The following is a 12,233-nucleotide window of genomic DNA, read 5'->3' as shown; positions in this document are numbered from 1 at the left end:
GCAAAACCTTGAATATTACGACTTTTCTCTTTTACTTGTCTCAAAAATTTTTTTGAAACTTGAAATTTAAACAAAACATAATTCAATTGTATATCAATCAAAAAGTGCTCCGTGCTCCAACTGACTCCAATTGAATTGACTAAAAAGTTTGGCTCGTTTGAATTAGAAACACTTATTGATAAAATTCGAAAAAAAAACAATAGAAACACTTGCTAAAAAATGTGCAAAGTGACGTGATTAGCGTCTAGCAAAGCCTGAAATGAAATAGGAGCAATTTATGAGCTTCATATATGCCAGAAATATATCGCGCCTTAACTGTCCTTTGTTAGCCAAATTGGCAACTTTTAAAGCATCATAAAGTTTTCATCAAGACTGCTCGTATATCAAGGCAAAGCACTGAATGTTCCGACTGAAGTACCAAAAAAATTGTTTTTCTTGAATATTGAAAAAAAAGAAACAAAGTTTTTCATCCTTCTGACCCCTAATTGCTATGTAGAGTAGAAAAAGTTGTAATTATTGTCTCGTTTCCCAATGACCAGACCAATTGATTTGCTGGAACTCCATTTGGAACGCTCAGGCGTGTTATAAGAACGCGCATTAAATATTCAATTTTTGCAAAACTATTAATTTCAAACCCCCTAATTTTTTTTCCAATTGTTCCTTTCATTTGACTTTTGGATAACAATACCTTGAATGGTATAAAAAAATTCCGTCAAAATTTTTAACTCAAATTTCGAAATATGACTGAATAAAGAAAATGTCCAGCATAAGTATTCGGTAGCTTTCTCTGAGTCTCGAAACAAAATGAAAACAGATAAAATATCTATTTAAACTTGAGCTCATCGGGCTTTACCTTATAATTAGTGCAAATGCGATTTTTTTATAATGCGATTGTTTAGTTTAATTTGTTTTGCTTAATAAAGTATACACTTAGCCTGAAATAAATCAAAAGAAAAACTAACGTTTTTAAACATAATGCGAATATTTATAGTAATTTGTTTTGCTTGATAAACTATACACATAGTCTGAAAACATTCATCAGTTTTCTTTTCTGCATTAGGTGGACTGGCCTGTAATAGACAGTTTTTCCAAATCAATCTACTTTTTGAAATCGAGTTCCATTTTTTATTTAATGTGTTTTGACAAACCAAAACCAAAATGACAATTAAATGAAAATTCCGAAATGCAGAAAACACCAAATTGGCAGGCAAATCTTCAAAAATATCTACTTATTTTAACGCAATTTTCTTTCAAAACAAATCGCATCATAGATATGGGAGACGGCAAAGTTTGCTACTTTATAGAACTTCAATCCCAGTTTACATCAGATTTTTTTTCGCCAGAAATTATGAGGCATCAATACTTTTTTTAAAAACATTTCAATTATACATTTCAATTGTCATTTTCAGTCCATTAGTTTTCCATAGCCGATTGCAGAAAACGAATAGCTTTGATTTATGCATTAGAGGAGCTTTCCTTGGCTTTTATTATGGATTTTGTTTCAGATCAGAAAAATAGTAAGTTCTCAAGTTTTGGCAATTACAAAATTCTCAAAATTCATTTTCAAATTATTTATACAAACAACAATTGTTTTCAAGTTGAAACTATAGGCAGTAGGATTTCTATCTGGTTCCACCGCATATAAGAACCCTTTTTTTCAAGCTACAGTTAAATGTAAACACATGTAGGAAAACTAATTTTGACGGCTGAAAAAAAACGAGAAGCAAAAACTTTTCAAAAACTTCTTGAACGGTACTTGAATGCAGTCGACCGTTACAGTTGCAATTCCATTTTCAGTCATAAAAACGAAACAATTATATTCATTCTTAACATAATTCGAAAACTTAGTAAGGCAACCAAATGCGACAATACTTGCGGTCACAGTTTACTTACAATCGAGATGAATATTCAGTCTTAACTGCGAAACGCAATCGAATACGTTCTTAACGCTCTAGTTGCCTCATATAATAAAAATTTGTCTTCAAGCTATTCAATAGCAACCAAAAAAAGGTTAAGTAAATGATGTGCCAAAAAATAAGCACTGTCTCTTCAAATTTTTCAAAATTTAAAGTTTTGAAAACTTTTGAAAATGTAGAAATGGTTTTTTGCTCATTTGAAAAGCTTTTAATAGAGCCAAAAAATATCCTAATATTGGAAAAAATATCCTAATATTGGAAAACTTAGTTGTCGTTCTGATCAAGCCTTTCACGCCATGAAACTTTGAACAAACAAAAGTTAATCATATGGTAAGTCGGATTCTTTAATCAAATGGTAAGCCGGAAATCGGAAACTTTGAACATTTGTTAGGTTTTTTTTCAAATTTTAAAGAACGAATCGGTTCAAGAAATTTTTTTTAAAAGCCAGCTTTTAAACTTTAAAATGTTCCAAAATATTCCACGAAGCGAATCGGATTGCAGAAAATTTATGTTTTTTCTCAGCAAGTTGTTCCAACTACGATACATTGAAACAATTTCAAGTAATTTTTTGCGGAGCAATTCGGATGGCCAAATGCTTTTATATAGAAGTCATTCGGGCAATGAAATGTTTTAAAAAATTTTGAAGCAATTTCATATTAAGTCAGTTCGCCTAAAAAGTTACAAACACTTCAATTTTTTATACAACGAACTAGTCTGTCAAATAAAGTTTTTTCTATTGCAAGCTTTGAAATTTTGAAATGACTGAAGTTCGCGAAAAGTTAAGTTATTATAAGCAAGCTAATCAACATACGTAAAATTTCAATCTAAATCATACACCAAATTGGTTTGCAAAATAATGAAGATTTTCGAAGCAACCTACAGCGCTGAAATAAATTATCTGGACAACACGAGCTGAACGTGAATTTTAACAATTTTTTTTTAAATTGGGTTCAGTTCACGCAAAAAAAATGACAACAAATCTTGCTGCTTACATATTCAGCAGAATGAAAATTGTGCAAATTCTTGTTTGAAACTACAGCTTAAAATTTTACGCTAATAACAGTTTACTTTGATTTTTTATTCAATCAAAGATTACGCTGAGACTACCGACTCAATTATTACAACAATATAGAAAACAACTATAATAAAGCAATCTTCTAAATTTTTTTTATTTAAAACAATATTTATGTTATCAAACAAAAATACCTTGATTTAACCGTTTAATTGGGTGTTATACTCTTTTGAATTTTGTTGAGCTTCATAAGAGGCTTATTGTTCCGACCCTTAAAAGTGGGGAGGAACTTTGTATTCGGGTGTGTTTTAGTTTTTGTTTTGCTTTTTGTTTTCCACGCAATATCAGCTACCACAAATATTCATCGGACTGGTTTGAGAGTGATATATCAATTTAAAGTCTTTTCAGTCGTGAAACAATCAACTTTAAAAAATTTTGTGTCCTGAAAAACCGGTTTAAAATTTTTGATTTTTGGTCTAATTTTGAGCTAATAAGGTGACCGTATATGCTTGCATTAGCTTAACTAAGATTAATTTCAGTTTTAAATCTTTTTATTTTTTTTTCGTTTTTCAAAACTTTTCCAATTGCTTCTTTTACTATGACTCTCAGACATGATTATATTCTTTTTTTTGCTTAGATTTTTTCATCACAACATGCAGAAAAAAACGACCTTAAGTTGTAAAAAAAAATTTTTGTATTTTTTTAAGACTGTGGTCGGAACATTCCGTGCTACTTGCACAGTAACCGACACTCCTTGTTTTGATATTTTTTGTCGCTGGTTGACTAGGTAGACGCAGCGTAATTTTTGACGGACTGAAATCCAAAATAATCTATTTTTTGGGAAAGCTTGTTAAACCGAATTTTGAAAACAAATTGCACTATATTAATTCTATAAAATTTTATGCAAGTTTTGTGCTCTGAGTTTTTTTACTAACATCAATTTATAATGAGAAACAAATCTTTTAAAATTCAAGTTTGTTTAATTTTGACAGGATAAATTCAATCACTGCTGTATTTCGGTTATGAAAATTTTTGGAAATTTTTTCAGAAACTTCGATTTGTGAAAAAAAAATAAGTTTTTGCAAGAGAACTATTCAACCCATGAAGTATTTCAAGTTTTTTCACAGACTGAATCGCTTTGGTTAAAGTTTTAAATTTAACAAGCAAGCTGTCTTCTAAAAAAGCTGCGCAAGCAACGAAACTTTGAAGTAATTTAGGATATTTCTTTGTCTGAATCGGCTAGCAAAAAAAAAACAGTTTTTCAGAGCTTGGAGGTTGCTGTTTTTAGTTGATTCATTTCAGACTAAAATTAATGTAGAATTGCAAATCTTGAAAAAAATGTGAGCTTGTACTATATAGCCTTGAAGTTGAGACGAGTTCATAGAGTTTGAAAAGACTTCTGGAATATTCAAAAATTAAGAATGATTGAAAATTCTTGAAAATTTTTGCATAAATGCCTCTTCAACAATGATTTCGATAGTTGCTTTGGAAGATTCCTTAATTTTTTGATCCAAGCATTAGTAAACGTCGTGCTCGGTAGAAAAGTTAAATTGTGGCCTCCACAGCGCATTAAGTCTTTCATTTGATGTATAAAACAAGCAAGCCCGTCTCTATCAACGATTTGGCTCGCAAAAAAAACACATCTTGCTTTTATCAAGCTATTCAAGCTATGAAACTAGAAACAATTTGAAGTTAATCTTTATCGGAAATTGGTTTGAAAAATTTTAAATTTAAAAGAACAGTTCGGTCCGCACAAAAATTTCGAGCTTTCAAGTATAAAGCTTTCAAGTTAATTGTTGAACCGATTTGGATGGCAACAACTTTAGACTAATGGATTCACAAAATGCTTAAGTTTTTCTAAGCAAGCTATTCCAGCTATGATTTTGAAAAATACTTCTAATAATTTCATGAAGGGTTTTAGGTTTTTTTAGCCATTATTCAACCAGTAAAATTTTGATTTAGAAAGTTCAACTTATTTCACAGACTGAATCGGCACGCAAAAAATTTTTGTTTTGTAAAACAAGCTAATCCAACTATAAAACTTTGAAAAATATTTAAAGTTGTTCATAAGACCGAATCTATCAGCAAAAATTTCAAGTTTTCTAAGCATGCAAGCGCAACGATGAAAATTTGAAATACTCGAAGTCATTTAATAGAGCAAATAAATTCTCAAACTGTGTAAGTTTTTCTAAGCAAGTTATTCCAGCTATGAGTTTTTAAAATATTCCAATTTTTTTAAGCTATTTTTCAACAAAAAAAAATATTGATTTTAAAAAATCTTCATTCATAGACTGAATCGGTTCGCAAAAAAGTTAATGTTTTCTTAAGCAAGCTATTCCCGCTATGAAACTTTGAAATATTTCAAATTATTTATTAGACAGAATCAGTTATCAAAAAATTGAAATTTTCCAGGCAGGCTAGTCAAGCGATGAAAATTTGAAAAATTCGACGTCGTTCATATGCAAAAAAAAGTCTCGAAAAAATTAAGTTTTTTCAAAGCAAGCTTTTGAAACTATGTCACTTTGAAACATTTAAAGTTAAATCATATCGCGAATCGTTTTGCTCAGGAATGATTTTTCTAATGTTGGAGGTTGATGTTTGTAATTGATTTCAATCAGACTAAAATATACTGAAAACGCATAATGTTGTACAAAAATTAGGCAGGTACTGTCTAGTCTTGAAATTGAATCGAATTCAACTTGTTGAAAACTTAAGAATGATTGAAATTTCAAGAAAGGTCTTCCCTTAAAGCCGCTTAAACGTTGAGCTCGATGGTTGCTCTGAGCGATCTTTAAATGTTCTGATCTAAGCCTTCTTAAGCGTTGTACTCTACAGAAAAATTAAAACCTTACATCCATAGCGCATTAAGACTTTCATTTAACATATAAAATGTATAAGATGTGTCTCGCAGATTCACTCTGAGTGAAAATAAATAGGAATGTGTCCTATTTGCAATTGCTGCGATGAAAGCTAGCTCAAAATCAAAAGCAATGAAGACAGTTAACAACGTTCAACATAAATTGACATTAGCAATAGAATTAACTTAAGCTTATAAAGAAATTTCTGCCACCAGCATGAAAGATCTGTTACCTTGCTTTGATCGATTTAATTGTAAACATTTTGAAAAAATCAAGCGTTTATCAGGAAACTTTTTTCATTCTAATTATGACAAAAAAAAAGAGAAAACTCTCTGAAAAAAAGTTTTGGAGTTTTTTCTAATAATTTTGAAGTTGAACATTCTGTAATGTTTTAACAATTTTTTTTTTTGTTAAGGTTTTCTTTCAGGAGAAAATGGATATAAATTAAGCGTCGTGTGGAAAATTGAGTTGTAAGAAGAAGGCAGTGGTTAAGCTATGATTGCCACATAAAAATTTCTCGTCGCGCTTTATTCATCAGTTTTTTATTTACCACTGTAGCCAATTTCAAATAACTTGCAAAGTTTTATCTCAATTCTTTTCTCCCACGAAGTGCTTCGCAACGATACGATAGCACGCACAACAAGGTGATATTTGGAAATTTATTTTCAGTCTTTCATCAAAACCAGTTTTCAGCTGAAAAATCTGAAAAGAGCAAGTACCATGTTTCATTGATTCGCAATTTTAACTTTTATCGATGCCATTTTGGAACTACTATGGCAATCATATAAAAATTTTAATTGAACTTATTGTTTTTTTCTAAATATCTTATCTAGTTTTTGTTTTTCCGGCAAGATAACTTAAAATAGCAGTAAGGAGCCATGATGCAGGGTTTTGGGTATCTCGATTGAGGTTTTCATACGGTGTCATTTGTAGTATATCAACGGCCTATTAGTCGTGATTTCGATTGCAAAAAAATGGTCTCAGTGTCCAGAGAAAGCAGTCTGATGGAGAAAACGGACTTAAAAAGATTGCTTGATGTTCTCGAGAGACGCTATAAAATGTCATTTTATCATACTTCTTGTCAAAAAAAACGGCGAAAAAATAATTTGCAGTGATAACTGTGGTCAGAACTTGGGGTGCTAGTTGCACAGCAATCGGCTAATCCTGTTTTAGCAGAAGATTAGTCACTTATATCTTGTTTTCAAATTTTAAAGGGTTAATTTCCGGTTTGCATGTTGAGTAGTATAAAAAAAGAAAAAACCGGAAAGTACATGAAAGTCACGTGGAGTTCGTCGCCGGTCGATAAGAGGCAATTTTAGCTAAATGACTAACGAGTCAGCGAAAAATTTCCACTCGTCTGCAAAGAGTGAGTTGAAAAGCTCGCACTGTTTCCTTTCGTTGATAAACGCGCTGTTAGACATTATATAAATGACTCGGACAAACAGAAAAATTAAGGGGAAGTGCTTCATTGAGGACACTTACCTACGAAGTTTGCAGTTTTAGTCTACCACAACGGCTATTTAAAAAAAACAATCGCTGCTTGCTTCAACTTTCATTCAAAATAGCAAAATAACTAGCTCACTTGACCAGTTATTACTCTGCTTGTGGTTCAATTTTACATCGGTTTTATAAAAAATATATTGAAGAGACGAAACTTTTGAAAGTTTGCAAATCAAGTAAATTATTGTTCCGACCATTTGATCTGTTGTAGTTTTTTGTTTGACAATTATTGATTGTTAATTTTAATTTCATTGGAATAATTTAAAATCTGGAGATTTTAAATGCTTTTTTTAGAATCAAAAACTTGAAACTTAAAAAAAAATCTGCAAAAAGTATTGAAAAAATTTTTTGAAGTGTTTGTTGATTTTCTTATGATTTGTTTTTGGTTTTTTTGTCATTTATCTCGTGATTTTTAGTCGTAATTTGAACGACATTAACTCTTTTCAGGCGTGATTTGAATAACCATTAAGTCTTTTCAGTCGTGACTGGAACGAAATTTATAAGTTTTGTAATTTTTTTCCCAGTTTCGTGAAAAACCGGTTTGAATTTTTCGATTTTTCGTCTAATTTCGAGCTGGTAAAGGATCAAGCACACATATTCATGATTAATATAATCCCTTTACAATTGTTTATGGTTGCTTAATTTTAATTTCACTGGACTAAATTATTTTTCGGAGAAATTAAAAGCCATTTTGGGAATTCTGCAAAAAAAATTTATAAAGTTTTGAATTTTTTGTTTTTGTTATGAGTTTTTGGTTTCTAGTCATTTGTCTTCAGAATCTGTTAACTAGTTTGTCCGTATGACCGTCGAATGTGACTAAATTACACTTTTATAACAGATCGTTTTATCACACCACGCACAAAAAAACTACTATAATTTGAAAAACAAAATGTGGAAAAACAAAAACTCTTAAAGACTATGGTCAGAACAACCGGTGCTACTTGCACATTAACCGGCTAACTTTTTTGTTATACATGTAAAATTAGCTACCACAATTAATCATGGGACAGAGATGAGTGAAGTCTCATTTTAGAGCTCTTTTAGTGGTGATTCAAACATTAAAATTAAAAAAAAAAACAATCCCAGTATTGATTTTTCGTCTAATTTCGAGTGAGCGAGTAGGCTAACAAAAGTTTATTTAACAACCTAAAATCTTACAATAGCTTACAGTCGCAAAAGTTAGTTTCATTCGACTAAAGATAGTTTTTTTTCGTATTTTTTGGCGCTTTTTTGAAACGAATACGTCAAAAATTCAAAAATCTGCAAAAACGTTTCTCCTCAATTTTCTGCAGAAATTTTTTCCAATTTGCTTTTTTTACTATGATTGTCAAATATGCCTAATTTTTGTTTTGGCTCAGATCCTTTTATCACACCACGCAGAAAAAAAACTACTTTAATTTGAAAAACAAAATGTGGAAAAACAAAAACTCTGGTCGGAACTTACTGTGCTACTTGCACAGCAGCCAGCTTCGTTGTGTCATTTTGATTTTGTTTTGCTTGTAAATAGGTTTGAATCCCTTTCGATCCGATCACACCTCGGGGCTACTTTCACAATATCAGACGAGAAGTGTGTCCTGTCTTCTTCATCATCTTTTTCTGCTGCTGCTGCACCTTCATATCAAGACTCCTCCTCTCTCAACCCCACCACAACAGCTACCTCCACCCTCTCCTTCTTCCACTACTCCTCCCCCTGTGAGAGTGACTCACTGTGCCAGGTGGACTCGGATGACCCGGCAGCCACCAGTTGTGTCTGCAGAAGGGGGTTCACAGGGCAACTCTGCCAACAGTCGGGTGAGTCACACAAGAATAAAACACGGGCTATTTGGCCCGTACTTCATACCCTATTTTTCCATTTGTTGCTAATTTTCCCATCTTGTTATCATCATTTTCAAATAGACTTTCCTCGAGCTCTAGTTCAAAACTCTAAAATCAGAAGAACCCAATTTGCTGAAAGTTCCAACGGCAAGTTAGTCTGTTTTTCCTACTTTTTCGAAGATTTTCATATGAATCCTTTTGTATGAGTCTTTTGGGTCGTGGAGGGGTCGAATTCCTTGTAAAAGAGATCGGTACAACTTAAGCGGTAATTGATCACCTTGTCAGCAAATATCGCAGCTGATGATGATCCCAATCATTAACTTTTATATCAACAATTGAGTCAAAATTATATTAAGTTGAAAAGTATAAAAACAAAATTATTTTATGCTCAAAAACATTTTTCCGAAGAAACCTTAGTTGATCACAACTTCAGAGCAAGTAGACAGCCGACCAGCTGTAAGTTTTTTACGAGGCTTCCGTGACCACCAAAATCGTCTAGCTTTAAAGGTAAACTTTTTTGGTAAATAACCTCTTAAGTTTCTAGAGTTCAATCGAAAAAAGTACAGAACTGCAGAAGCTTCGCAAACAGTGGTAACCTCGAAGAAATATAATTTAAAAAAACGTAAATGTATGTTTTCCAGCCCTTAATTTGGTTTTGAAAATATAGGTGAGAAACTTTGGCTTGTAAGACAGTTTGTAACGTTTATTTTAATTCACTCATTTATATTGTCAGAAAGCTTTGACAATTTCGCTTATAAAATTCATAGGTTGCTAATATTACAGTTATTCGAATATTCGTTTTCGAATATCAACTTCGAACCCTCACCTTTTAATAAAAAAAGAAAAATTTGTAGGAGAAATTTGTATAACTTTTCTTTCACTTCTCTGACCACCGAAGACAAAAAGAAACAAGGGAGCCGGTTGTTGTTCAAAATTAGCACAAAATGTGCCGACCATTTTCATTAAAATACTACAAAAGTGTGTTTTTTTTCTTTTTAGTGTCGTTTTTTCTCCAAAATGGGATGAGAAAGTTAAAGTTGTTTGCTCATTCCATTAAAATTGCGTTAATTTTTAACCAAAATCTGAATAATAGAGCGGGTTTGCCATTCTCTAATCCATTCTAGCGCATCCCGACAAAAGCGAGACTGTCTTGTTATCAATTTGTTACTGAACGAATCAAGGTATTGCGTTTAGTACTTTTTCCGATAGTGTGCAAGGAAAAGACTCTGAATTAGGATTAAAAGTTAAACTAAATAGTTCAACAAGCAAATCAAAAATTTTACACAATTTACACTGGATAACCCCAACTAGATAATTCACTAAAAATAATTAAACACTTGTTCGATTTTTTTTTTCATTTGAAGCGCTTTCACTTGCAAACGTTTTTTGCAAGCTGCTCACAAATTTCGACATTTTATATTGAGCTACGCCGATATATCAAGAGATTTCAAAAGTTTATTCTTCGGCATCATTTGTTCTCCTATGAAGCACACTTACGACCGCATTTCACTGGTTGCAGATAGAGGGTGCTTTTTATAGAGGAATAAAATAGAGGAATAAATTTAACGGTTTGACAGGATGCTTTTTAGATACAGAGAGCCAATAAATACAGAGAAACCATTAAGAAATTTTTCTTTTGCCAGGTTCTAAACGGTTTCTGTTGCCTAGGTTCTGAAGTTTCTTAACAATCATATCATGGGATTTGCCGAATTTATAAAGTTTTAAAATTGCGAAAAAAATTTTTAGGGCTAACTTTAATTGTTGATACGTTTCGTAGGTCTTGTGGGACACAATTTTTTGGTTGTTCATTTGGTATTTTTTTATGGATTGATAGAAAAGCAGCTTGCTCAAAATCAAATAAAATTTGTTTCAGGCGCTAAATCAGTAAGAGCCTTGTAAGTCCGAATGTCGGTCTGTTAGTTTTTGTTGGGGAGAATGGAGTATATGAAAGAAGTATTAAATATGGCTGATAGGTTTTTTTTGGGATTATTTTCAAGCTTAAATCGACCAACCAGAAAATTGATGTTTCAAAACTCTCAGCACATTGGTGTCATCTCACAAAAAATTTGCTCGTGTTTGTAAGACCTACTGTCACATTGATCAATTTTTTTTCCAGCAACGGGGATGGGTAGCGTTTTTAAATCTAGATGTTTCCGTGTGCGTGCGGCCGTTCTTATGAATTTGCACTTAAATGGTATTGCAAACTCATTGGCCATATAATTGGGTAGTGGCAAAACTATACTGACTTTTAAGACAGTTGTTGCAAGTCTTTCGCTGTGATCTTTCATTTTTTCATATTGTTTCGGCCATTTTGTTTTTCAGGAAAGTGATACAATTAAGTTCTCCACGCATCTCGACAAACCCTGAGTTTTTTTGGTACAAGCTCGGTAAATATGTGTTTGAAAAGAACCAGTTTTTTGCATTTTTTTTGCTTGAATCAAAACTCATGACCCGATGCTAAAAACTGGCCTCTTTTTTGAGCAACTGTGAATTCGAAAGACTACTCAAATCTAACTTATGAGTGCTTTCGCTTATTTATGACTTGAAAACAGGTTAACAGCCTAAGTCTCTTCTTTTTTCAAACAAAACTTCAAATTGTTATGAAGTAGCACAGGCAGGTTTTTTTAGCAATCCTTTTGGATTATCAAAATCATATTAACTAAAATTACTCGGACACTTGTCTATAAAATTCTTGATTTTGTAAAAGCAGTCATTTTTGGCACAGCCTTAATTTTGTTCTTAAAATATCAAACTGGAATTATTTTGTTGAGTTGCTATTGTAAAATAATGAAATGATGAAGTACTAAAATGGCTGTTTTTAGGTTTTAGGACGCCGCTGAAATTTATTACAAACCAAATTATCTAAGCAATTGGGTTGTCGTCATCTATATTTTATACTTTAAAGCGTCTGAACAAAACATTTTCATATTGAATCCCTTTTTATTTTTGTCAATACAGTTACTTTGTTAAAAGTTTTTTTAGTCTAAATCCAAAATAACAGCAAGACTTAAAACAATTTTTTTTTTGAAATTCTGGATCTAAAAGAGTTTTGCAAAAAGATATTTGCAAAAAGATATTAGTACTCTTAAGATATTAGTACTCTTTTTCCAATCTTTTTTTGTTCCTCTTCTA

The 12,233-nt window shown here is 31.8% G+C and overlaps 1 protein-coding gene across 1 annotated transcript in view; it reads left to right on the top strand.

The window, feature by feature from the left end:
* The window catches only part of LOC134846698 (uncharacterized), a 39,359-nt gene extending 27,928 nt beyond the window's left edge, over positions 1-11,431 (top strand). Inside the window, exons 3-4 of the mRNA XM_063864083.1 lie at positions 8,794-9,077; positions 11,424-11,431. Coding sequence (XP_063720153.1) covers positions 8,794-9,077; positions 11,424-11,431 — 292 coding nt within the window. The remainder of the gene's footprint in view (positions 1-8,793; positions 9,078-11,423) is intronic.
* The last annotated feature ends 802 nt before the right edge of the window (positions 11,432-12,233 follow it).

Source organism: Symsagittifera roscoffensis, chromosome 5, assembly GCF_963678635.1.
Source record: "Symsagittifera roscoffensis chromosome 5, txSymRosc1.1, whole genome shotgun sequence".
In the NCBI taxonomy this organism is placed as follows: Eukaryota; Metazoa; Xenacoelomorpha; order Acoela; family Convolutidae; genus Symsagittifera; species Symsagittifera roscoffensis.
This window is presented reverse-complemented; position numbering and strand designations above follow the sequence as displayed.